Here is a 26039-nt window from a genome sequence, read left to right as displayed (position 1 = left end):
TACAGAAAAGCATTCTCATTTGCATGTTTTTTCTCCAATGTTGTTGGCTACTTATTTTAATATGCTTTGTTGGTTTCTTCCCATCTCTCTGAACTCTAAATGGTATAGTGTCCCAAGTAAATATAAAAGTGTAAGTATATGACATAACAACCTGTATGGTGTCTAGGGCAGCCCCCATAAGTGTTAATATTTATGCAAAGCAATGCAATGAGTGACCATATTGAGTGACATACGTAACAACTGTACATAGCCTTTCTTCAATTCATGCCAGTTTTTGCTGCAAAATAGTTCAGGGATTTAGGCACTAAACGTGTCGCAAAAAACTTTCAGTTTCCAATCCTTTATGGAGTTTGAAATTTTAGATAAGGGGTTATGGACCTGTCTTAATTATCAATGGTTAATCAGAAAAGAAGCTGTTTTGGAAAGGTAAATACTGAAAAATACTTCACCTCCTCCACACGTGGCATCGCAATCTTCCCAGCCTGTGTGTGTCCACATGAAAAGGGGTTCAGGTGCTTTGGAGCTCTGATTCTCTGGTACAGGGTCTGATGGGATAGTGTATTCATAATGAAGACCATAATTCTGGTCTTGAAACAGCAGCACCTATAATATATAAAAGTGATCAAGGCAGATGGATCAAAGTAGAGCATATTCAATGTAAAGCATAAAACTAAGGATACGAATACCTTAAAATGCGTTTTGCATGGTGTGCACGCTCCTTTAATACATAGTAGACTTGAGATATTATGCTTAAATGTTAAAATTGTCCTACTTCTGAAATCACTGGAGTTACACACTTACCTTTGAGCTAAAGACAGCATGAAAAAATAGCCCACCTGAATAAGGTCAGAGATACCACATCACTTTCTCCCAAGTTGATGGGCTAGACAGTCTCTCAAAGCATGGTACAAGTATGAGATGACTTTAGTAGGGGGGACAGGGACATGTGTCCTACATAACATCAAGATATAACCCACGATCTAATATCAAATGAAGCCGTTCCACTCATATAAAAGAGAAAGATGAATAATAAGTCGCTGTGTCAACAGAGGAAGAGAAGATTTTGGAAATCATTTCACTCCATAAGGGTAGAGAACTTCTAAGCCAATTAGAGGACAAGAATTTTATTCCATGTATGCTTACAGTTTAACTTTGGCAAGGTTACTAATTTTCCATTTATAATAAAGATCATTTCCTTTGAAAAGAAATTTATGTTAAAAAGAACTTCTAACTGCAAATTAACTTAATAATGGTACAGTTATGTACACATATGTAAACAGTGTAAGAAACCATAAAGGATGTATGAGAATGATTGAACTTTGGGCTACATGGACTAAACCATAAGCAGGGACCATGTCTGCTTTGTTCTCCCATGGTACCCAGTATCAAGCTAAGAACTGCATCATCATGGGCAAGCATACATATTTTAAATGAAAGAAAAATACCTGAAATATACTCATTTTAAATAAAAGAATGAATGAGAATATATGTTTCTTTATAAATACATTTTCACCAAATATGTCAAACAAGCTCATGGAATATATCACTTCTATGGATCTGAGGATTTATGGAAGCAGCCTATATGACACGCTGTGATGTATAAAAACATATATATCTAAATTTTAAATTATGTTGAAGTATCAGAAAACTTAAATATTTAATCTGTATCAAGGTGGTTGTAATGACAGGTTACAGAGTTAACACTTAATAGGAAAAAATTTAAATGAGCCCAGGGTTAATTTTCTTTACTTCTTTTTCTTAAGATTCTGCCTCAATATATTATCAGAAATACTAAGATACATTTTAATATGTGGATTGGGGAACCAGTATGATGACATTATAAATCAACTATATCAACAATAAAAATAATACTTTAAAAATTCATATATACTAACATACTGGATACTACTTCTAAGTATATCACAGTGCTTATTTTGGCTTTAAATATCTCATTTCATGTTGCCAGTGACTTTTCAGCTAAATGAGTTAAAAAAGAGAGAGATGGACTCACCTTGTTTATGGAAATAACCAGACTATTACATGATTTTCAAATTGATGAAATGAACATATAAATAATTTGCCAACTTATTTAATTAAGTGAAATCATGTTTTTTTTTCTTAAAAAACTACCTTTTCATCGATAGAACTTTAGATTGTCCTTGAATACCTAATGCCATTTAAAATAAAGACATTGGCTACAAAATCATTAGCTCTTTCTTAAACCATTTGAACTTGGCAGTATTCTTTGCAAGAAGGAAAGTGTGACCGCGTTACAGTTGAGGGGCACATACTGAAGCATGGCAGCAGAAGGTATTGCCTTTCAAAATTCAGTACCAGCTTTCAATCTGTAATAGTCATTAAAGAAAAATATCTTAGAAGTGCAGTTTTCCTTTGATTACTGAATAAATCCAGGTCACATAGATGCCTTCTTTTAGACATAGTTCACTGACTTTAATTATGTTTCATGCTTCCAGGAAAAACCTTGGTAATTACCAGTCAGATTAAGGATTCTGCAGCAAGGAAACTCCCTCTGCCCAACACTGAGGTCTCACATATATTGTTTTAAGATTCTGAATTGGAGGCTCACTAAAAGAGGCTCAGCCTTCTTCCATTAAAAAAAACGTAGTTTACATTAATGTAATAAGGGAGGCAACCTGATGTCGTTTTCTGCAACCCAATCATTAAACAAATGTTTGTTGTTGATAATGTTGTCATTCTAAGTGACCCAGTCATGGAAAGAGGCAGATATTGGTCATACAATGTTTGTTTAGTCATTTGTTTTTTCCTCTCTCCAGATGGCAGAGGGCACAGACTGGAGTTTCCAATTTAAATTAAATAAAAGGATCCAGAGGAACGGTGGGGAAATGAACAAAATAATTATTTAAAGTATATGCATACTCATGATCCAAGGCTGTCTGGTGTAAAGAACTTAGATTTAAGCTTTGCATCAGGAGAGGCAGCATAGAAGATGGATTAACACCTAGTTTATTCAAAGCTAAGTAACTTACTGGGAGGCACTGAGCACAGTATTTAACCTTTTACATACTTAGTGTTTTCTAATCTGTAAAATGGAGTAATAATAATACATACTACACAGGGTTATTTTGAGGATTAAGTGCTATAATGAACATAAAGCACTTTTGGATAGGGTCTGACTCTCAGTGCTTGATGGTGTATATTATTACTAGTATTAAGATTCGGAACAGAAGGCCCCCATGCAACTCACCCTGCTCCCTCTATGCATATTCCTGTTGGTAAAGTCTATTGACTGCAGTTCTCTAAAACATTCTTACTTGAAATGTGGTCAGTGAACCAGCAGTAGTGGCATCACCTGGGAGATGGTTAGAAATGCAGGTCTCAGGTTCCTCCCCAGAATATGCATTTTCACAAGAACCCCAGGTGATTTGCAGGCATGTTAAAGTAGGAAAAGCAAATGGGCCAGTATGAGATTTGAACCTCTGGCTGCTATACTGGCAACACAGATGTCTCCAGTTGAGGAAGAATTCAACTTTGTGTGGAGATATTAAATAATGTGGCACACTACACTCCAAATAAACAGTCAGTTGGCTGTATTTTAGAGTTGTTTTTAAGTGTGGACTCAAAGAGGTGTTGAAGTGTGTGAATCTCAGACTTTGCCACCAGAAGAAAAAACTCCTGAGCCATTAGCATTGACTGCAATGATCAAGGTCAAAAGAGGTATGTGAACCTGCCATGAGCAAGGGCGCAGAGCCCCAATGTCCTGATTCTTTCACTCCAAACTCAGACCTAGTCTTCTGCTACATGGTAAAGAAACTTATTATCCCAAGCATTCAAATTATCATAATTCTTTACAGGAATCACTTAACCTAGTAAGAACACAATGGGGTAATTGGAAGCCTTGTTAGATAGTTACCAAACGTTTTCCCCTGGGACCAATACCATTTTATCAAAGGTATTTTATAGATTCAGGCAATGCCCATTTCACAGATGTATGAAATGTTACGGTTTGCCATATCATAGCACTCTCTTTATAGACATCCACTCTGGTTAGTAAACATATGCTTTTAGGGAAAGAGGAACCTTATTGCCTGCTAATTCACTTCTACTGTGAGTCTGTGAATTCCCTAAAATATCGTGTTCCTTTCGTAATAATTTCCATTTTTAGACATCTTGATTTCAAACACATTAAAAAACCCTAAAAACCCACCTCTTAAATAATTTTAAATGTTTACTAGACAATTCAAATTTGGAAAAAAGATAAGAGAAGGCACGGTGGGAATGTCCTTTGTCATAGGAAGCTGATTATGCAATGTTATCGATTCGTTCCCTCATACCAGGAGGTGTAATGGTGATGTAGTAGGACCTTTGGCGGAGATCTTCTCCCAGAGACCTCGTCTTACATAATGGACAGTAGTTCCCGCTAAGTTGAATGCTCCAGAGTGTTCAATCTTCCAGTCACTATTAATAGACTGTTTTCCAGTGTCTCGGAGAGCTATAAAAAAGTTATAAAATATTATGAGATTAACAAGTCAGCATCATTAATCACTATCCACTTTGCATGATTTTGTTAAAAGCATTTCATTCATTTCTAAACTAAATGGTCAACGCTCCCTGATGCAAAACATGAGGGATCTCCTCTTTGGGAAAGTCTGCAATCACAGCAAATGCCATAGGAAGTTCTCCTTCTCTCCTGAAGCTGTCCACAAACCATACAGTCACGTTTATCCTTGTCTCCTCCAACCTCCTTTGAACACTTGATGTCTATAACCTTATTTTGTGTCCCTTAATCATTTATTCTTTAACAACATATTATTATTTTAAAGGCTATGTGTGTCTATGTTGTCTATGCAATGATCCTATGAACAATGTGAAGGCTGGTACTACATCTTATACATGCTCTGTATCTCCTATGCCACCCAGGAAAGAGTGTGATGACAGAAAGATCATGACATGCAATGTTAACTAACAGATCAGAATGACAGGGTTATGTTCAATACAAAACAATTCAAAGCTAATGTGTTAGTTCTAAAAACAGAACTCAGAACCTTTAAACATCCCTAGTTTGTGATTTGTTGTGTACAAGAATGGAGGATAAATGCTAATTCTCACCCACAAACAGCCATCATTTGTATGAAATTTTGTGGAGTAACTTTGTTTACCTATACTTTTTTTTCTCTTTTTCTTTTTTGACCTGATCTGTGCTACTATTTAAATGAGATTCATAACATGGAGGTGACATGCCATGATTATCATTTAAAATTAAGGATTCCTTATGTTTTTTCCAAATGATTTTATTTTTTATTTAAACTTTAAACTCTCCCCTATAATTGAATTTCTCTTTCAAAAACATTTACATGAAGATTCATTGAAGGTTTTTATGTCATAATGCTATGAAAATGTTTTGATAATAAGCCAATAAATCTTCCAAAATATTATTTAAGCTAATCTCTGTTTATTGAATGTTTGAGGAGTTCCAACTTTTTAATATTGTAAATAACGCTCAGATAAATACACTGTACACTAAATATTTGTATACCTGAATACTTCCCTTGGATAGATTCCCAGATTTGGAATTACAGAGTCAAAGAAATCAAACATTTAAAGATTTGGAAAAACAATTTCAAATTGATTTGCATAAAGTTTGCAAGAATTTATGCTTTCATAACAGCGACTAAGAGTGTCCATTTCTGAACAACTCCTTGAAAGCACCTTTCTCTTGTATAATATTTAATCATGCCTAAATCATTGCTTATCAAGCATCCTCTATAAATCAGGAAATACTCAAAGTTCTGGGACTTCCCAAATGAACAACAGAAATATGTTCTCTGGCTTCATAGAACTTATCATCTAACTAGCAAACCAGATATTAATCAAGTCATAAGTAACCAACTAATTATAATTACGCTGAAACTTGTGAGGGAGGAATCAGGAAAGGCTTGCCTGAAGGATGTCATTTATGGAGGATGCTAGCCAGGGGAAAAGAGAAGCAAGAGTGTTCAAGACTGAGGGAACTACACATGCCAAGGTCACCACTGCAGCTTGGTGAGAATCAGGTAGCAAATGTGCAGATGCCACATGTACTCAAGTGGATCATGAACTCATGAGGCTGGAGAGTAAGGAATAGCCAGACCTTATAAGCCTTGTTAACTTTTAGAGGCTTTTTCCTAAGAAAAAATATAAAACTATGCAAGATTTTGAACAATATTGTACAGAAAAGGGACTTGCATAGGACAAATTTGTATAGAGAAGACAGAATAGTAGCCCAATGGAAAGTAATGGTGGCTTGGCTTAAGGTAGTAGAGAAGAGTGCAAAGAGGAATTTAGGAGTGAAATTGATAAAATATGATGATGGCTTGGTTGTCCTGTGTGAAAGGAAGTGTCAGAGATGATGCCAGGTTTCTAGTATGAGAAACAGTGGGTTATAAAAGCAAACAGTGAGATTGGAAAGGCTAGCAAAAAAAAATGATTGAGGAGAAATATCAGGATTTGAATTTTGAACAATCCAGTTTTTTAGAAAAGTCTCTTTTTGCTATTGATGTTAAAGATATTTTTCATTTGTTTATTAGTTATTTGCCTTTTAAATTTAAATTAATTAAGCAAATTATAAATTATCTGTGAAGGGTTTTTGGTCCACTAAGAGATTTTTCTGGAGTTTATATTCTCATTATTATAAGCAACATGTTAATAGAAAATTGAAATTTTACCTCTTAATTTCTACCAAGTAATATCTTTATCACATACTGCATATAAAGTAGAATGTTTTAGATAAAATATTAAGCATAAATATTTTCAGATGTATGAAAAATATACAAGTACTAATGTTTACCTTGAATTTTAAACTTGAAAGGGAAATATGTTGCCAGAAAACTCGCAACACTTTGCAAATAGCTCTTACCATCTACAAATGGATATACTTCTGATATTGCTAGATTGATTAAAAAAATAATGATTTTGCCTAAAAGGTAAAGTACGCCCTTGTATTTCTCTAAGGTCTATTAAATATTCTGAGAGCCTTTTTGGCCTAGATTTGTACTGCGGCCAGTATAATTCCATTCTTTTTTCCTGTATCTCAACATCTATTCATAGCACTATTACAAAGGAATATTTCCTGAAAATCTCTAAGAAAAATGCCTTAAAAACTTTTGTGGTGACTATAGTATAATGTTGAGGCTCAACTGGTATTCTGGAATTCAGCATTCCCCGCCCAAATGCCACATGCATGTATCTGAAAACTCACACAATTTATAAGCTTAAGAGCAACCTTATATGCAGACTCAATACTCTGGGTGTGTGGTGTTTCCTGGTTTTGGTTTTTAATTCATTAGCTTTAAAAACGTTTTTAGAAAATCAGTTTCTGGCCATAGCTGAATAACTGGAACTGCACTATCTCTCCCCCTGTAAACAACTAGAAAACTAGACAGTATATGAAACAACTGTTCCCAGACACTGGACAATGGACAACAGAGAACTGTGATCCCTAAGAGGAGGAGACCCAATGCTCTCTAAAATTACTTGACTTTCTGCCTGAAGATATTTAGCAGGCCCCACCACAGAGAGGGGGAACTCAAGCAGAGCACAGATAACGAGGGCTTCAGCGAGATGAGACACAGAGAATGGAGTTCAAACTGGCTAAGGCAGCTGGAATCTGTTTTATTGAGTACTGGAGAAGAGGGAGCAACACAGCAACGAGCTTCAAAATATTTCATAAGCTGACATAGTGTGAGGGACATAACCTAGAGGATTTCACTTATTTATGCTTGCTGTGTAGAGACCGCCATCCTATTTAAGCTGCAACAGCCTCCTTACATACTCTCACTGTTTACACTTAACTATCAGCCCTATCATTTATCAGTTCATCTTATTGTCTGTCTTTGAGCCCTTAAAGTCTTTCGTTTCCACTTTTACGTCTCTTTTGGACGTTACCTTAAACCTTACTAGTTTATGTAATGACCCAAGGGAAAGAAATGGGAATAACCAGGTACCTGGCAGGTAGGACACAATAGAGTTTTGATAGGACACAGGGAATATGGGCAGCGGGGTGGGGGGTAGTGTCAAGTGTATGCTATTTCACAATTATTTTTTTGTTTTCTATTACAGAAGTTAACTACCTTCTAATTCCTACAACACTATCCATTAACATCAAGCAGCATGGTATTACACCAAATATTGGCAACTTAAAACTTCTACAACAGAATTTCTTAGAGCCACTCAAAAATAACTGTTTCATTTGTTTCATCCTTCATCTGTCAAAAATTTTTGTGGCAGAAACTATCATGGTAGTTTAAAGGAGAATGATCTCAGTTTACTTGCACTATTCTTTTAAAGTCTTGAGTTTCTGTAAATCCTATAGTTAACTGATAATTACTAAATTCTTAAGAAACAAATGAAGTCTTTTTTTCCTAAAAGTTCCGGTATTTTTCAAGGAAACGAAGTGAACCATTAACAAACAATGCATTTTTTTCTATGATACAGTAATTAGGAAAACCAACCAAAATACGAATATGATAAAAGCAAAAGAAAAAAATCTGCAAAGGTGTTCCTTTGAGCCTGAAACTAAATATTTCACTAAGTTGCAAATAAGTGGGGTGAAATTCTGCAAGGCTGGGAAAAGAGTAATTACCTAAGACCTGTAAACTGCATAACTACTGGAGCTTGCGTAGGGTTAGAAGACATATGCATTCTATGCTATCAGAGTGAAGGTATCTTACTGAACATACAGACTCTTCAGAGGAGAACCTAGAAAGGCTGCATATTAGAAATAAAGCTGGTCTAGTCCTAGAATAAAGGCTCCCTGAAAAGGGAGTGTAGGCACAAAAATTATTTGAAGACATAGTGTTCAAAATTTTTCCAAATCTAATATAAACCATAAACTTACAGATCTGAGAAGTACATTGGAACCCAAACAGGATAAGCATAAAGAAAGCCATACCAAAGCACAATACAATCAAACTGCTGGCAAACAATGATAGCGAGAACAATCTTAATAGTGGCCATATTTAAAATAGATAACCAACAAGGACTTACTTTATAGCACAGGGAAATCTACTCAATATTATCTACAACCTAGATGGGAAAGGAATTTGGAAAAGAATAAATACATGTATATGTATAACTGAATCACTGTGCTGTACACCTGAAACTAACACAACATTGTTAATCAACTATACTCCAGTATAAAATAAAAAGTTAAAAATATAAAAGATAAAAAGCATGGAATCATAAAAAAAATAGTGGCCAAAAAGGAAACAGGCATATTATTAGATATAGGTGAAAAAAGATTTAAGAATTCCCTGGATATACCATTACAACTAATGCAAGCCAGAAGACAATGAAACGTTACCTTAAAGTGAAAAAAACAAAACAAAACAAAATACAGAATTCTATATTCAGTGAAAATATCCTTCACATATGAAGGTGAAATAAATATACTGTCAGACAAACAAAATCTAAGAAATTTGGCTACCAGCAGACTTGCTCTACAAGAAGTATTAAAGGATGTTCTTCAGGCTAAAAGAACATGGTTCTAGATGGAAACAGGTGTCTACGTGAAGGCATGAAGAATGTTGGTACTGGTAAATGTACAAAAATAACTAAGCAGGTCCTTATTAGTTGTCTATTTTATAAGGACCTACTGTATAGCACAGGGAACTCTTCTCAATACTCTGTAATGACCTACATGGGAAAAGAATCTAAAAAAGAGTGGGTATATGTTTAACTAATTCACTTCGCTGTACAGTAGAAACTAACACAACATTTTAAATCAACTATCCTTAAGTAAAAATTAAAAAAAATTAAAAAATAAAATAAAAAAATATATAATTTTTTCATTAATAAGTTCTTTATAGGGGCTTCCCTGGTGGCGCAGTGGTTGAGAGTCCGCCTGCTGATGCAGGAGACACGGGTTCATGCCCCAGTCCAGGAGGATCCCACGTGTCGCAGAGCGGCTGGGCCCATGAGCCATGGCCCCTGAGCCTGCGCATCCGGAGCTTGTGCTCCGCAATGGGAGAGGCCACGGTGGTGAGAGGCCCGCGTACCGCAAAAAAAAAAAAAAAAAAAAATTATAGTATAATTAACTATTTAAAGCATAAATAGTTACAATGTATTTTGGTGCTTAAAGCATATGTAAAAATAAGTTGATTATATAAAATGTAGAAATAAAATGTATAATAGCACAAAGGAGGGGAAGGAGGAAAAGGGAACTCAACTGTTCTAAGGAACGTATATTATATGTAAAGTGGCACAATATAATCTGAAGGGAGACTATAATAAGTTAAAAACTTATACAGTAAAGCAATCAATGAAAATATAAAACATGAGCTATACAAGGCTGATAAGCAAATAAAGGAGATTAACAGACTACTAAAAAAAAAATCCAACAGAAGCCAGATTAAGAGGAAAAAAAGGAATAGAAAGGAATGAAATACATAGAAAAATTCAATATTCACATAATTATATTATGTTTAAATGTACTATGATATTAGTTAGGATAGATTATCAGGCCAGAGGGCCAACTATATTCAATTTACAAGAATGTACTTTAAAAATGAAAGATAGGGAGATTAAACCTAAAAGGCAGAAAGAATTAAGCATGCAACACCAATCAAAAAAGATGTATTGGCTACATTAATATCAGATAGCATGGACATCAGGTAAAGGAATATTCTAAGATCAAAAGATAATTTTTAAAAATGTCATTTAAATTTAAATTACTTTAAATGTAAAATCTCAAATGACATTTAAAATTTATTAAGGAGATAATAAAATCTTAAGTGTATAACAAAGCATCAAAATGCACAAAGCAAAAACTAACAATTGAAAGGAGATATAGAAAAATTCACAGTTTTAATCAGAGATTTCAATATTTCTCTTTCCTTAGATGATAAAAGAAGAAAATCAATAAGAATATAGAACACCTGAACCAAATGGAGCCAACTGATATTTAGAGAAGAGTCAGCAATAGCAGAAGATAATTTTTTTTTCAAGTATAAACGAAACATTAACCAATACAAGCCATAGGCCATGAAACAAGTCTCAGCTGAAATCAGGCAGTACAGCTGACCCTTGAATGTGCATGTGAACTGCGTGGGCCACTTGTACATGGATTTTTTTCAATGGTAAATACTTCACTACTTACTACATGATCTCCCATCCCCACCTCCCCTGATGTTTGAATTCACAAATGCTGAACTGAATCACAGATAGTGAGAAACGGTATATATGGAGGAAGAGCCTATGTGGAGGTCTGACTATAAATTATACTAGGATTTTCGGCTGTATGGAGGGTAGGCGTCCCTAACCCCCATGTCGTTCAAGGATCAACTGCATATTCTCTTTCCACGCAGATTTAAACTGGAATCAATAACAAAATATCTACTAGAAAATCTACAAATATTTGGAAATTAAACAATACAGTTACAAATAACCCATGAGTCAAAGTAGAAACCACAATGAAAATCTGAAAATATTTCAAACAAATAGTATGACCTACAAAAATTGTGGAATGCAGCTAAAGCAGTGCTTAGAAAAACTGTCATATTAACAAAGAGGGACTAAAATCAATTACCTAAGTTTCTAACTTAAAATGGTATTAAAAAAATCGATTTAAACCTAAAGTAAGTAGGAAGAAAATAATAAAGACCAAAAGTCAATTGAATAGAAAGCAGATTAACAATAGATGCAATTAATGACACTAAAAGGTGGTTATTTCAAAAGATCAAAAACGGATAAAACTCTAGTTTGATTAGGAAAAGAAGACAAAAATTAACAACATCAGAAATGAGAGGAGAAATATTGCTATAGTGCATATAGACACTGTAGTGTTATAAGGACATATTATAAACAACTTCAAGACAATAAACTTGATAAGTGAAACAGATAAGTTCTTTGAAGACACCAATTACCAAATCTGTCACAAGAATTAAAAGAACATCTGACTAGTTATGAACACACACACACACACACACACACACACACACACACACACACACACACACTCTAAAGAAATTAGGCTGGGATTCAAAAACCTTCCCAGAAAGAAAATACCAACGTTCAAACACTTAAGGAAAAACAGTACCAGTTTTATACAAAATTTACTATAAAATAGGAGGAGGGGCACAAGGGCTCTTCAAATGTACTAAAAATCTTATTTTTCTTAAGGCAGGTAATAAATATAAACATTTGTACTTTACTGTTTCCTTTATAACTAACTATTGGTTAAGAATATTTGTTTCTATCTATTAGAAATTCATGAAAATTACATTTTTATATATTCTAGATACAAACTCTTTTCATGATAAATTTATTGCAAATATTTATCTCTGAGACTATGGCTTGCCTTTTTATTTACTTAATGATGTCTTTAACAGTACAGTAGTTTACTTATTTATTTATTTAATTTGTATTCAATTATTTTTCAAATCCCACCATCTCTTTTTTTCTTTTTAACATTTTTATGGGACTGTAATTGCTTTACAATGGTGTGTTAGTTTCTGCTTTATAACAAAGTGAATCAGTTATAAATATACATATATCCCCATCTCTCTTCCCTCTTGTGTCTCCCTCCCTCCCACCTGCCTATCCCACCCTTCTAGCTGGTCAAAAAGCACCGAGCTGATCTCCCTGTGCTATGAGACTGCTTCCCACTAGCTATCTATTTTACATTTGGTAGTGTATATATGTCCATATATACACTGCCACTCTCTCACTTTGTCCCAGCTTACCCTTCCCCCTCCCCGTGTCCTCAAGTCCATTCTCTAGTAGGTCTGCGTCTTTATTCCCATCTTGCCCCTAGGCTCTTCATGACCATTTTTCTTTTTTTTGGATTCCATATACATGTGTTAGCGTACGGTATTTGTTTTTCTCTTTCTGACTTACTTCACTTTGTATGACAGACTCTAGGTCCATCCACCTCACTACAAATAACTCAATTTCGCTTCTTTTTATGGTTGAGTAATATTCCATTGTATATATGTGCCACATCTTCTTTATCCATTCATCTATCAATGGACACTTAGGTTGCTTCCATGTCCTGGCTATTGTAAATAGTGCTCAATGAACACTGCGGCACATGACTCTATTTGAATTATGGTTTTCTTAGGGTATATGCCCAGTAGTGGGATTGCTGGGGCATATGGTAGTTCTACTTCTAGTTTTTTAAGGAACCTCCATACTGTTCTCCATAGTGGCTGCATCAATTTACATTCCCACCAACAGTGCAAGAGGGTTCCCTTTTCTCCACACCCTCTCCAGCATTTATTGCTTGTAGGTTTTTTGATGATGGTCATTCTGACCAGTGTGAGATGATACCGCATTGCAGTTTTGATTTGCATTTCTCTAATGATTAATGATGTTCAGCATCCTTTCATGTGTTTGTTGGCAATCTGTATATCTTCTTTGGAGAAATGTCTCTTCAAGTCTTCTGCCCATTTTTGGATTGGGTTGTTTGTTTTTTTGATATTGAGCTGCATGAGCTGCTTGTAAAGTTTGGAGATTAATCCTTTGTCAGTTGTTTCAATTTGCAAATATTTTCTCCCATTCTGAGGGTTGTCTTTTTGTCTTCTTTATGGTTTCCTTTGCTGTGCAAAAGGTTTTGAGTTTCATTAGGGCCCATTTGTTTACCTTTGTTTTTATTTCCATTTCTCTAGGAGGTGGGTCAAAAAGGATCTTGCTGTGATTTATGTCATAGAGTGTTCTGCCTATGTTTTCTTCTAAGAGTTTGATAGTATCTGGCCTAACATTTAGGTCTTTAATCCATTTTGAGTTTATTTTTTGTGTATGGTGTTAGGGAGTGTTCTCACTTCATTCTTTTACATGTAGCTGTCCAGTTTTCCCAGCACCATGTATTGAAGAGGCTGTCTTTTCTCTATTGTATACACTTGTCTCCTTTATCAAAGATAAGGTGACCATATGTGCGTGGGTTTATCTCTGGGCTTTCTATCCTGTTCCATTGGTCTATATTTCTGTTTTTGTGCCAGTACCATACTGTCTGGATTACTGTAGCTTTGTAGTATAGTCTGAAGTCAGGGAGCCTGATTCCTCCAGCTCCTTTTTTCGTTCTCAAGATTGCTTTGGCTATTCGGGGTCCTTTGTGTTTCCATACAGACTGTGAAATTTTTTGTTCTAGTTCTGTGAAAAATGCCAGTGGTAGTTTGACAGGGATTGCACCGAATCTGTAGATTGCTTTGTGTAGTATAGTCATTTTCACAATGTTGATTCTTCAAATAAAAGAACATGGTATATCTCTCCATCTATTTGTATCACCTTTAATTTTTTTCATCAGTGTCTTATAATTTTCTGCATACAGGTCTTTTGTCTCCTTAGGTAGCTTTATATCTGGGTATTTTATTCTTTTTGTTGCAAAGGTAAATAGGAGCATTTTCTTAATTTCACTTTCAGATTTTTCATCATTAGGGTATAGGAATGCAAAGAGATTTCTGTGCATTAATTTTGTATCCTGCTACTTTACCAAATTCATTGATTAGCTCTAGTAGTCTTCTGGGAGCATCTTTAGGATTCTCTATGTATAGTATCATGTCATCTGCAAACAGTGACAGCTTTATTTCTTTTCTGATTTGGGTTCCTTTTATTTGTTTTTCTTCTCTGATTGCTGTGGCTAAAACTTGCAAAACTATGTTGAATAAGAGTGGTGAGAGTGGGCCACCTTGTCTTCTTCCTCATCTTAGTGGAAATGGTTTCAGATTCTCACTTTTGAGGATGATGGCGGCTGTGGGTTTGTCATATATGGCCTTTATTATGTTGAGGTAAGTTCCCTCTCTGCCTACTTTCTGGAGGGTTTTTACCATAAATGGGTGTTGAATTTTGTCAAAACCTTTCTCTGCATCTATTCAGATGATCATATGGTTTTACTCCTTCAATTTGTTAATATGGTGTATCATGTTGATTTATTTGCATATATTGAAGAATCCTTGCCTTCTTGGGATAAACCCCACTTGATCATGGTGTATGGTCCTTTTAATGTGCTGTTGGATTCTGTTTGCTAGTATTTTGTTGAGGATTTTTGCGTCTATGTTCATCAGTGATATTGGCCTGTCGTTTTCTATCTTTGTGACATCTTTGTCTGGTTTTGGTATCAGGGTGATGGTGGCCTCATAGAATGAGTTTGGGAGTGTTCCTCCCTCTGCTATATTTTGGAAGAGTTTGAGAAGGATAGGTGTTAGCTCTTCTCTAAATGTTTGATAGAATTTGCCTGTGAAGCCATCTGGTCCTGGGCTTTTGTTTGTTGGAAGATTTTTAATCACAGTTTCAATTTCAGTGCTTGTGATTGGTCTGTTCATATTTTCTATTTCTTCCTGGTTCAGTCTTGGCAGGTTGTGCATTTCTAAGAATTTGTCTATTTCTTCCAGGTTTTCCATTTTATTGGCATATAGTTGCTTGTAGTAATCTCATATGATCCTTTGTATTTCTGCAGTGTCAGTTGTTACTTCTCCTTTTTTATTTCTAATTCTATTGATTTTAGTCTTCTCCCTTTTGTTCTTGATGACTCTGGCTAATGGTTAATCAATTTTGTTTATCTTCTCAAAGAACCAGCTTTTAGTTTTATTTATCTTTGCTATCATTTCCTTCATTTCTTTTTCATTTATGTCTGATCTGATTTTTTGATTTCTTCCCTTCTGCTAACTTTGGGTTTTTTTTTTCTTCTTTCTCTAATTGCATTAGGTGTAAGGTTAGGTTGTTTATTCAAGATGTTTCCTGTTTCTTAAGGTAGGATTGTATTCGTATAAACTTCCCTCTTAGAACTGCTTTTGCTGTATCCCATAGGCTTTGGGTCGTCATGTTTTTATTGTCATTTGTTCCTCGGTATTTTTTGATTTCCTCTTTGAGTTGTTCAGTGATCTCTTGGTTTTTAAGTAGTGTATTTGTTAGCCTCCATTTGTTTGTATTTTTTACAGATTTTTTCCTGTAATTCATATCTAGTCTCATAGCATTGTGGTCAGAAAAGATACTTGATATGATTTCAATTTTCTTAAATATCAATTAAGTCCATGTTGTTTAATGTATCATTTGAAGCTTGTGTTTCCTTATTTATTTTCATTTTGGATGATCTGTCCATTGGTGAAACTGGGGTGTTAAAGTCCCCTACTATGATTGTGTTACTGTCGATTTCCCCTTTTATGGCTGTTAGCATTTGCCTTATGTATTGAGGTGCTCCTATGTTGGGTGCATGAATATTTACAATTGTCATATCTTCTTCTTGGATTGATCCCTTGATCATTATGTAGTGTCCTTCTTTGTCTCTTGTAATAGTCTTTGTTTTAAAGTCTACTTTGTCTAATATGAGAATTGCTACTCCAGCTTTCTTTGATTTCCATTTGCATGGAATATCTTTTTCCATCCCCTCACTTTCTGTCTGTATGTGTACCTAGGTCTGAAGTGGGTCTCTTGTAGACAGCACATATATGGGTCTTGTTTTTCTATCCATTCAGCCAGTCTATGTCTTTTTGTTGGAGCATTTAATCCATCTACATTTAAGGTAATTATTGATATGTACGTTCTTATTACTATTTTCTTAATTGTTTTGGGTTTGTTATTGTAGGTCTTTTCCTTCTCTTGTGTTTCCCACCTAGAGAAATTCTTTTAGCATTTGTTGTAAAGCTGGTTTGTTTGTACTGAATTCTGTTAGCTTTTGCTTGTCGGTAAAGTTTTTAAATTCTCCGTTGAATCTGAATGAGATCCTTGTGGGGTAATCTTGTTGGTAGGTTTCGCCCTTTCATCACTTTAAATATGTCCTGCCACTCCCTTCTGGCTTGAAGAGTTTCTGCTGAAAGGTCAGCTGTTAACCTTATGGGGATTCCCTTTTGTGTTATTTGTTGCTTTTCCCTTGCTGCTTTTAATATGTTTTCTTTGCATTTAATTTTTGACAGTTTGATTAATATGTGTCTTGGCATATTTCTCCTTGAATTTATCCTGTATGGGACTCTGTGTGCTTGCTGGACTTTATTGACTATTTCCTTTCCCATATTAGGGAAGTTTTCATCTATAATCTCTTCAAATATTTTCTCAGTCCCTTTCTTTTCCCCTTCTTCTTCTGGGACCCCTGTAATTCTAATGTTGGTGCGTTTAATATTGTCCCAGAGGTCTCTAAGACTGTCCTTAATTCTTTTCATTCTTTTTTCTTTATTCTGCTCTGCAGTAGTTAATTTTCATTACTGTATCTTCCAGGTCACTTATCCATTCTTCTGCCTCAGTCATTCTGCTATTGATTCCTTCTAGAAAATTTTAATTTCATTTTTTGAGTTGTTCATCATTGCTTGTTTGCTCTGTAGTTCTTCTAGGTCCTTGTTAAACGTTTCTTGTATTTTCTCCATTCTATTTCCAAGATTTTGGATCATGTTTACTATCATTACTCTGAATTCTTTTTCAGGTAGCTGCCTATTTCCTCTTCATTTGTTTGGTCTGGTGGGTTTTTACCTTGCTCCTTCATGTGCTGTGTGTTTCTTTGTCTTCTCATTTTGCTTAACTTACTGTGTTTGGGGTCTCCTTTTTGCAGGCTGCAGGTTCGTAGTTCCCGTTGTTTTTGGTGTCTGCCCCCAGTGGCTAAGGTTGGTTCAATGGGTTGTGTAGTTTTCCTGGTGGAGGGGAGTAGTGCCTTTGTTCTGGTGGATGAGGCTGGATCTTGCCTTTCTGGTGGGAAGGTCCACGTCTTGTGGTATGTTTTGGGGTGTCTGTGGCCTTAGTATGATTTTAGGCAGTCTCTCTGCTAATGTCTGGGGTTGTGTTCCTGTCTTGCTAGTTGTTTGGCATAGGGTGTCTGGCAATGTCGCTTGCTGGTCATTGAGTGGGCTGGGTCTTGGTGTTGAGATGGAGATCTCTTGGAGGTTTTTGCCATATATTACATGGAGCTGGGAGATCTCTGGTAGACCAATGTCCTGAACTTGGCTCTCCCACTTCAGAGGCACAGCCCTGACACCTGGCTGGAGCACTAGGAGCCTCTCATCCACATGACTCAGAATAAAAGGGAGAAGGAAGGAAGGAAGGAAGGAAGGAAAAAAAGAAAGAAAGAAAACAAGAAAGAAAGAAAGAAAAGAAAGAAAGAGATAAAATAAAATAAGTTATTAAAATAAAAAGCAAAAAATAATTATTAAAAATTTTTTTAAGTAATTAAAAAGAAAGAAAGAAGGAACAACCAAACCAAAAAACAAATCCACCAATGATAACAAGTGCTGAAAACTATATTAAAAACAACAACAACAAAAACGGAGAGACAGAACCCTAGGACAAATGGTAAAAGCAAAGCTATACAGAGAAAATCACACACAGAAGCATACACATACACAGTCACAAAAAGAGAAAAAGGGGGAAAAAATATGTTGCTCTCAAAGTCCACCTCCTCATTTGGGATGATTTGTTGTCTATTCAGGTATTCCACAGATGCAGGGTGCATCAAGTTGATTGTGGAGATTTAATCTGCTGCTCCTGAGGCTGCTGGGAGAAACTTCCCTTTCTCTCTTTGTTCGCACAGCTCCTTGGGTTCAGCTTTGAATTTGGCCCCGCCTCTGTGTGTAGGTCACCTGAGGGCGTCTGTTCTTTGCTCAGACAGGACGGGGTTAAAGGAGCAGCTGTAGGGGGATCTCGCTCTCTCAGGCCAGGGGGAGGGAGGGGTATGAAGTGCAGGGTGAGCCTGCAGTGGCAGAGGCTGGTGTGACGTTGCGCCAGCCTGAGGTGTACCGTGTGTTCTCCTGGGGAAGTTGTCCCTGGATCACGGGACCCTGGCAGTGGTGAGCTGCACAGGCTCCCAGGAGTGGAGGTGTGTATAGTGACCTGTGCTTGCACACAGGCTTGTTGGTGGCTGCAGCAGCAGCCTTAGCGTCTCAGTCCCGTCTCTGGGTCCACAATGATAGCCGTGGCTCATGCCCGTCTCTGGAGCTCCTTTAAGCAGCACTCTTACTCCCTTCTCCTCATGCACAGGGAAACAAAGAGGCATGAAAAAGTCTCTTGCCTCTTCAGCAGTTCCAGACCTTTTCCCGGACTCCCTCTCGGCTAGCCGTGGTGTACTAACCCCTTCAGGCTGTGTTCACGGAGCCAACCCCAGTCCTCTAGTATTTTTATTTTTGATGAAATCCACTATATGCCTTTTTGGTGGAAGAGTTGGTATTTTTGCACATCCATCGTAAAGAAAGCCTTGCTTACCATAATGTCATGAATATGTTTCTATTATGTTTTTTGTTATAAGTTTTAGAGTTTTAGCTTCTTTGTTTAGATTTCTAATCTGTTTTGAGTTAATTTTTGTGTATTTTGTAATAAGGTTGGGGCCAAGGTTCAATTTTCTTCCTCATATAAATATCAAGCTTTTCCAGCATTATTTGTTTAAAGTGTACTTTTTCTCTGTGCGTTACCTCAACATTTTGGTTGGAAGTCAGTTTACTCCATATTTGTGTGTTTCATTTCATGATGATGATGAATTTGTCAATTTTTCTTGGTCAATTTTTGCTTTAAAGCTATATTCCTGGGTTCATATAATTTAAAATTATAATATGTTTGTGATAAACTGGATTCTTTCATAATTATTTTGTGAACTTTTTTATCTCAAGTAATGCATTTTTGTTTAAAATGAGTTTTGACTTATATTACTATGGCTATATCAGTATTCTTCTGATTCGCATTTTTCTGGTACAGTTTCCATTCTTTGATTTTTAATTTTTGTGACTCATGTTTTACATATATTTCTTATGAATACAATATATGTGAATTCTTCGTAAAATCCAGTCTGATAATTTTCATCTTTTAACTACAGATGTTAGTTTTTAAATGGTATCTTTTGATTTCCTGCTTGTTGTATGTTTTTGTTGCTTTTCTCTTATCTTGTTTTCTACTGATTGATTTTTTAAAATTTCATTTTAAAAATTATATTTGGTTCTCTATGTTTTCAGTCAATTTTTGTTTACTTTTAAATCCCTTTTTTATACATTTAAACATATTAACATAATATTTTTATATATTCTGCATATGATACAAATATATATGTCTGGTTCTGCTCTCCCTTAGTTTTACTGTTTTGCTTATAGTGTCTATTTCTGTCTGTATTTTCTGAACTTTTTTTTACTATAAAATTATATTTGTTGAACTTTATAGAATTCTTTTGAGGCTTAGTTTAAAGGTGACTTACCTTCAAGAAGGATTTGCATTTGCATATACTAGCCACTTTGGTAGCCTCATTAAAATAAATATCTTGAGGGTTCTGGACTTTATAGAGTAGACTGGTGCTGCAAATCCATAGAAGCATTTGCATTTGGTTGCAGATCCTCAGGAAATGGATTTTCTACCTCCACCTAGTACCAAAGTTAATACAGACACATTTTCTGTCTTTCTCCTTTTATGGTGCAAATGCAACACATGTACTACTATGTCTTCTCGCACTGAGCTCGTAGGTTCTTTGGGGGTCCCGCTTTACGTAGGGGTCTTGAGTCTCCACTTCGTAAAGGTCTTAGGCTTTATTTTCTGCCCAGTTCCCCTTGGCTCTCAAGGTCTAAACTGGTCATCAGGATTAAGCAAAAGTGGGGCTTCGGTTAGCCTAATACTCTGGCTTCCTGTTCTCACTTTGTTTTTGACATGTGAGGAATCCTTAACTTCTTTCCTGTTCAGAGGTAAATATAAAAAGTGTTCTTTTTTTCTCCTTTTGAATTTGGCTCAACATTTTAAACTGTTTTCATTGGGAATTCTTCCCACAGTGGGTTACATGCAAAGCTGCAGGCAAGGTTAAGTTGACCCATACAACCTCATTTACATTTTTAAAAATCATAAGCTATAATGGTTTTGTAAATAGATGACCTACCTGAACTACTCTCCATTTTATACTTTTGAATAAATTATTAACAAATTAATAAAGCCATGATCTTCAGAAAAGCATATAATAATTGCAAATGGGAATACAACTCAAAGAGAGTAATGAAAAAGAATAACTGTACTGGGAGGGTATTAAATGTCTTCTGTGAGATAACATCTAGTTTGATGTAGATAAGTTACTTCATTAAAGAATAACCAGTTTGCCAAGAAATGATTTATTTTTCTTTCTTTCTGCTAAAGCTATTTCAGATGAAGATTTTCAATGACTTTGACTTCCTTCCAATGCCTGAAAGAGCTTTTAGGAAATGTGATTTATGATATTTATTCTCTGATCTATTCTCTCTATTCTTTAGGCAGAGAACACACATCACAAGCTTGAAATCTAGGATTTTAGGTTTGAAATCTAGGATTTTAATACTCTATCATTTCTTTTTAATTTTTTTTTTCAAACTTGCCCCTCATCCATGTGCCTTATCTCAGTAAATTCCATTATTATTTGTCAAGTTAAGCCAGAATCCTTGAATTTTTCTCTTCTATCAGTACTCACAGCGATTTTCTAACAAGTTTCATCAGCTAACTTCTTCAATGTCTGTAGAAGTACTTGGGTTTTTCTTATTCCTGTTCTCTTGATAGAATCATGCAACTGATCTCCTTGTCTTTGTTCTTGAACCTTTCCATCAGGAGAATTGTTTTTTCCTCAGTTAAGCAAGTAAGGAAACTTAGTAGGTTCTTGAATAAACATGGTAACATACTAATTTTTCCAATAATGATTTAATCTCAAGTAGTATTCAGGATGTTTAGAAGCACTAATGCCATTTCTTTACACAAGTAAAAGACCCTAGTAACTTAGGCCTGATGTTAAGCACAAAGAAAACTGACAATAATAAGGCCAGGCACTTAACACAGATATATAATTTCCTTTTCAAATTGAATGCTCTTTTAACAAGAAAAAGTGATTGAAGATCTATGTTTAAAGATTTGCACCAAGGAAAGAAAATGGGTCTGGCAAATTTGGAGGTACTAACTGAAGAAAAAGAATAGTCGTTTCAAGATTTGTATTTCCTTCCATTAACTCTATACAATTGATCACATTAATTAAGAAATGGGGAAAAAGGGGGAATTTGGGAGAAGTTCAAGGAAAATTTCTTCATATGTGACATGTACTTTAAAATCACAAGTGTTGCATAGAAGCCAATGATAAAAAAGAAAAAAGAAAAGAAAAGACAGTATGATCAGATACTGTGGCCACACTTCTTGGGTTTAAATCCAGGATCGTAACTTTTTAAGATTTGTGACCATGGGAAACAAATTTATTCTCTGTTCCTCTATTTTCTGATTTTAAAAACTGGGAAATTAGAAGTTCCTACTTCATAAAGTTGATGTGAGGGCTTATTTAACAAAGATATTTAATGCACTAACCCATGCTAATCACTATACAAGTGTGAATCATCTTTTCTTAATTAAAATTCACTGAAAAATCCTTTATTAATTTCTGTGTAACAGACTCTGTTTTAGTTACTGCAGATATGGCTCTGAGCAAAATGATCCCTGCTTTCAAGAATTAACAATGGAGATAGATAATATAAAGCATGCATGTAAACAAATAAGACAATTCAAACAGCAATAAGCTCTATAAAGGTAATAAAGCAGGACCACGTAATAGGGAGTGGCCTGGGTAGGGGTCACAGTTGACATGGAGGAAAGGATACATTTGAATAACTGAGAGGACTTGCTGATGTACTGTATTAGAATGGTAAAGAGAGTTATCAAAGAGAACTCCTAGTTTTGGTGTAAACTACTGCATAGAAATTAGTGACTGTGGTAGGATGAATAATGGACCCCCACCCCCGACCAAGACATCCATGCCCTAAAAGATAGATATCATATAAAGTATCTTCTCTGACCACAGTGAGATGAAGTTCACAATCAGTAACAGAAGGCAAATTGGAAAATTCACAAATTTGTGGAAATGAAACTACACACTCAAACAACCAATGGATCAAAGAAGAAATCACAAGGTAAATTAGAAAATGTCTTGAGACAAATGAAATGAAAACACAATGTACCAAAACTTACAGGACACAGTGAAAGCAGTGCTATGGGTGGGGGGTAGGTTGGGATTTATAGCTATATACACATTGAAAAAGAAGAAACATCCCAAATTAACAACCTAACTTTACAACCTCAGAAACTGGAAAAAGAACAAACTAAACTCAAAGCTACAAGAAGAAAAATAGTAATAATAAAGATTAAAACAGACATAAATGAAATATAAAATAGAGAAAATCAACAAAGCTAGAAGTTAGTTCTTTGAAAAGATCAACAAAGTTGACAAACCTTTAGCTATCTGGCAAAAAAAGAATGAAAAAAGACAACTAAAAAAAAAAAAGACAGAAATGAAAGTGGGGACATTACAACTGATGCTAAAGAAATAAAAAGGATTATAAGAAATACTATGAACAATTGTATGCTAACACACTGGAAAATCTAAATGAAATGAACAAATTTTTAGAAACACAAAGCCTACCAAGTCTGAATCACAAAGCAACAGAAATCCTATAAGTATACCTATAACTAGTAAGGAGACTGAATCAGTAATCAAAAATATCCCCTCAAAGAAAAGCACTGGACCTTATGGCTTCACTGGTAAACTCTACCAAACATTTAAAGATCTAACACAAATCCTTAAATTTTAAAAATAATAAAAGTGGAGGGAATACTTCCTAACTCATTCTATGAGGCCAGCATTTTCCAGATATCAAACCTAGACTAAGACATTACAAAAAAAGAAAACTACAGATCAATTTCGCTTATGAACAATGATGCAAAATCCTCAACAAAATACTAGCAAACCGAATTCAGGAGCACAAAAGACATCTAAATCAGAAAGGAAGAAGTAAAATTATTTTTGTTTGCAGATGATATGATCTTATATGTAGAAAACAATAAAAGTTTTACAAAAAGCCCAGTAGAACTAATAAATAAATACAGCAAAGTAGCAGGATATAAAGTCAACACTCAAAAAGCAATTCAATTTCTATACACTAATAATGAATGATCTGCAAAATAAATTAAGAAAACATTTCTATTTACAAATAGCACAGCATCAAAAAGGATTAAATACTTGGGAATTAACAAAGGAGGTGAAAGACTTATACAATGAAAACTACAAAACATTTCTGAAAGAAATTAAAGAAGACGTAAATAAATGGAAACACATTCCAGGTTCATGAATTGGAAGAGTTAATATTGTTAAGATGTCAATATTATCCAAAGTGCCCTACAAATTGAATGGAATCCCTATCAAATTTCCAATGGCCTTTTGTGTAGAAGTGAAAAAAAACCCTATCTTAAAATTTATAGGGAATCTCAGGAGACCATGAATAGCCAAAACAATCTTGAAAAACAGGAACAAAGCTGGAGACTCACACTTCCTGGTTTCAAAACTTACTAGAAAGCTACAGTAATCAAAACCCTGTGCTACTGGCATGAAAACAGACATATAAACCAAGGGAATAGAACAGAGATCCCAGAAATAAACCTTTGCAAATATGGCCAAATGATTTTCGACATGGGTGCCAAGATCATTCAATGGAGAAAGGACAGTCTTTCAACCAGTAGTCCTGGGAAAACTGAGTATCCACATGCAGAAAACTGAAGTTGGACCCTTAACTAATACCACATATAAAATTTAACTCCAAATGGATCAAAGATCTAAATGTCAGACCTAACACTATAAAACTCTTAGAAGAAAATAATATGCAAAAGCTCCACAACATTGAATTTGACAATGATTTCTTGGACATTGCACCAAAGGCACAGATTATAAAAGAAAAATAGACAAATTTCATGAAAACTTAAAACTTTTGTACATTAAAAGACATTACTAACAGAGTAAAAACCTACAGAATGGGACAAAATATTTGAAAATCAATCTGATAAGGGATTAGAATCCAGAATATATAAAGAACTCCTAAAAACTCATGAACAAAAAAATCAAACAACCTAATTAAAAAATGGGCAAAGGACCTAATTTAAAAATGGGCAAAGGACCTGAAGAGATATTTCTCCAAAGAAGTTATACAAAACCAACAAGCACATGAAAAGATGCTCAATATCACTAATCATTAGAGAAATGCAAATCAAACCCATAATGAGATATCACCTCATAGCCATTAGGATGGCTACATTCAAAATAAACAGAAAACAAGTGTTGGTGAGGATATAGAGAAACTGGAATCCTTTCACCCTGTTGGTAGGAATGGAAAATGGTACAGCAACTGTGGAAAATGTTACACAGTTCCTCAAAAAATTAAAAATAGAATTAGTCTATCATCCAGTAAACCTACTTCTAGGTATATACTCAAGAGAATGAAAATCCAGGTCTTGAAGAGATATTTGTACACCCATATTCATAGCAGCATTATTCACAATAGCTACAATGTGGAAGCAACCTAAGGATCCATGGATGAATGAATAGATAAGCAAAAGGTGTTATACACTGGAATACTATTCAGCCTTTAAAAGGAAGGGAATGTTGACATATGCTACAGTATGGATACATCTTGAGGACATAATTATAAGAGATATGTCAATAATAAAAAGATAGTTACTGTATGATTCCATATACATGAGGTATGCAGAGTGGTCAAATTCATGGAGATAGAAAGACTAATGGAGGTTACCAGAGGATGGGAGGAGGGGGGAATGGCGAGTTGCTATTAATGGGTACAGAGTTTCAGTTTTACAAGATGAAAAGAGTTCTGAAGAAGGATGGTGGTGGTTGAGCACCAAAGTGAATGTACTCAATGCTATCAAACTGTACACTTAATATAGTTAAGATGGTAAATATCATGTTACGTGTATTCTACCACAGTGTAAAAAAAAGTTTTGAAGGGGAATAAAGATACCCACATCTGAATCCCTGGAACATATGAATGCTATCTTATATGGCAAATAAATACCTTTGCAAATATGATTAAATTAAGGATCTTGAGATGGGGAGATTATCCTGGATTACCCAAGTGGGCCTAAAATGCAATCATATGTAGCCTATAAGAGGTAGGAAGAGAGTGGTCTGAACACAGAAAAAGAAGAGAAGGCAGTGACACTAGGGAGGCAGATGTTGGAGTGTTGTGGTAACAAGCAAAAGAATGTTGGTAGCCACCAGAATCTGGAAGAGGCCAGGAATGGATGACACCCTAGGGACTCCAGAGAGAGCACAGCTTTGCAGACACCTTAATTTCTGGTCCAGTAAAACT

General features: G+C 35.2%; 1 protein-coding gene across 1 annotated transcript in view; it reads right to left on the bottom strand.

Annotated features, from left to right (window-relative positions):
• ADAMTS19 (ADAM metallopeptidase with thrombospondin type 1 motif 19) overlaps window positions 1–26039 on the bottom strand; it is a 272394-nt gene that overhangs the window by 33553 nt on the left and 212802 nt on the right. The window contains exons 17-18 of the mRNA XM_029216811.1: window positions 4314–4471; window positions 450–603 (exon numbers count right to left, since the gene is read on the bottom strand). Of these exons, the coding sequence (XP_029072644.1) occupies window positions 450–603; window positions 4314–4471 (312 nt within the window). The remainder of the gene's footprint in view (window positions 1–449; window positions 604–4313; window positions 4472–26039) is intronic.

This window comes from Monodon monoceros, unplaced genomic scaffold (assembly GCF_005190385.1).
Source record: "Monodon monoceros isolate NGI ecotype Baffin Bay Population unplaced genomic scaffold, NGI_Narwhal_1 Super_Scaffold_12, whole genome shotgun sequence".
In the NCBI taxonomy this organism is placed as follows: Eukaryota; Metazoa; Chordata; class Mammalia; order Artiodactyla; family Monodontidae; genus Monodon; species Monodon monoceros.
This window is presented reverse-complemented; position numbering and strand designations above follow the sequence as displayed.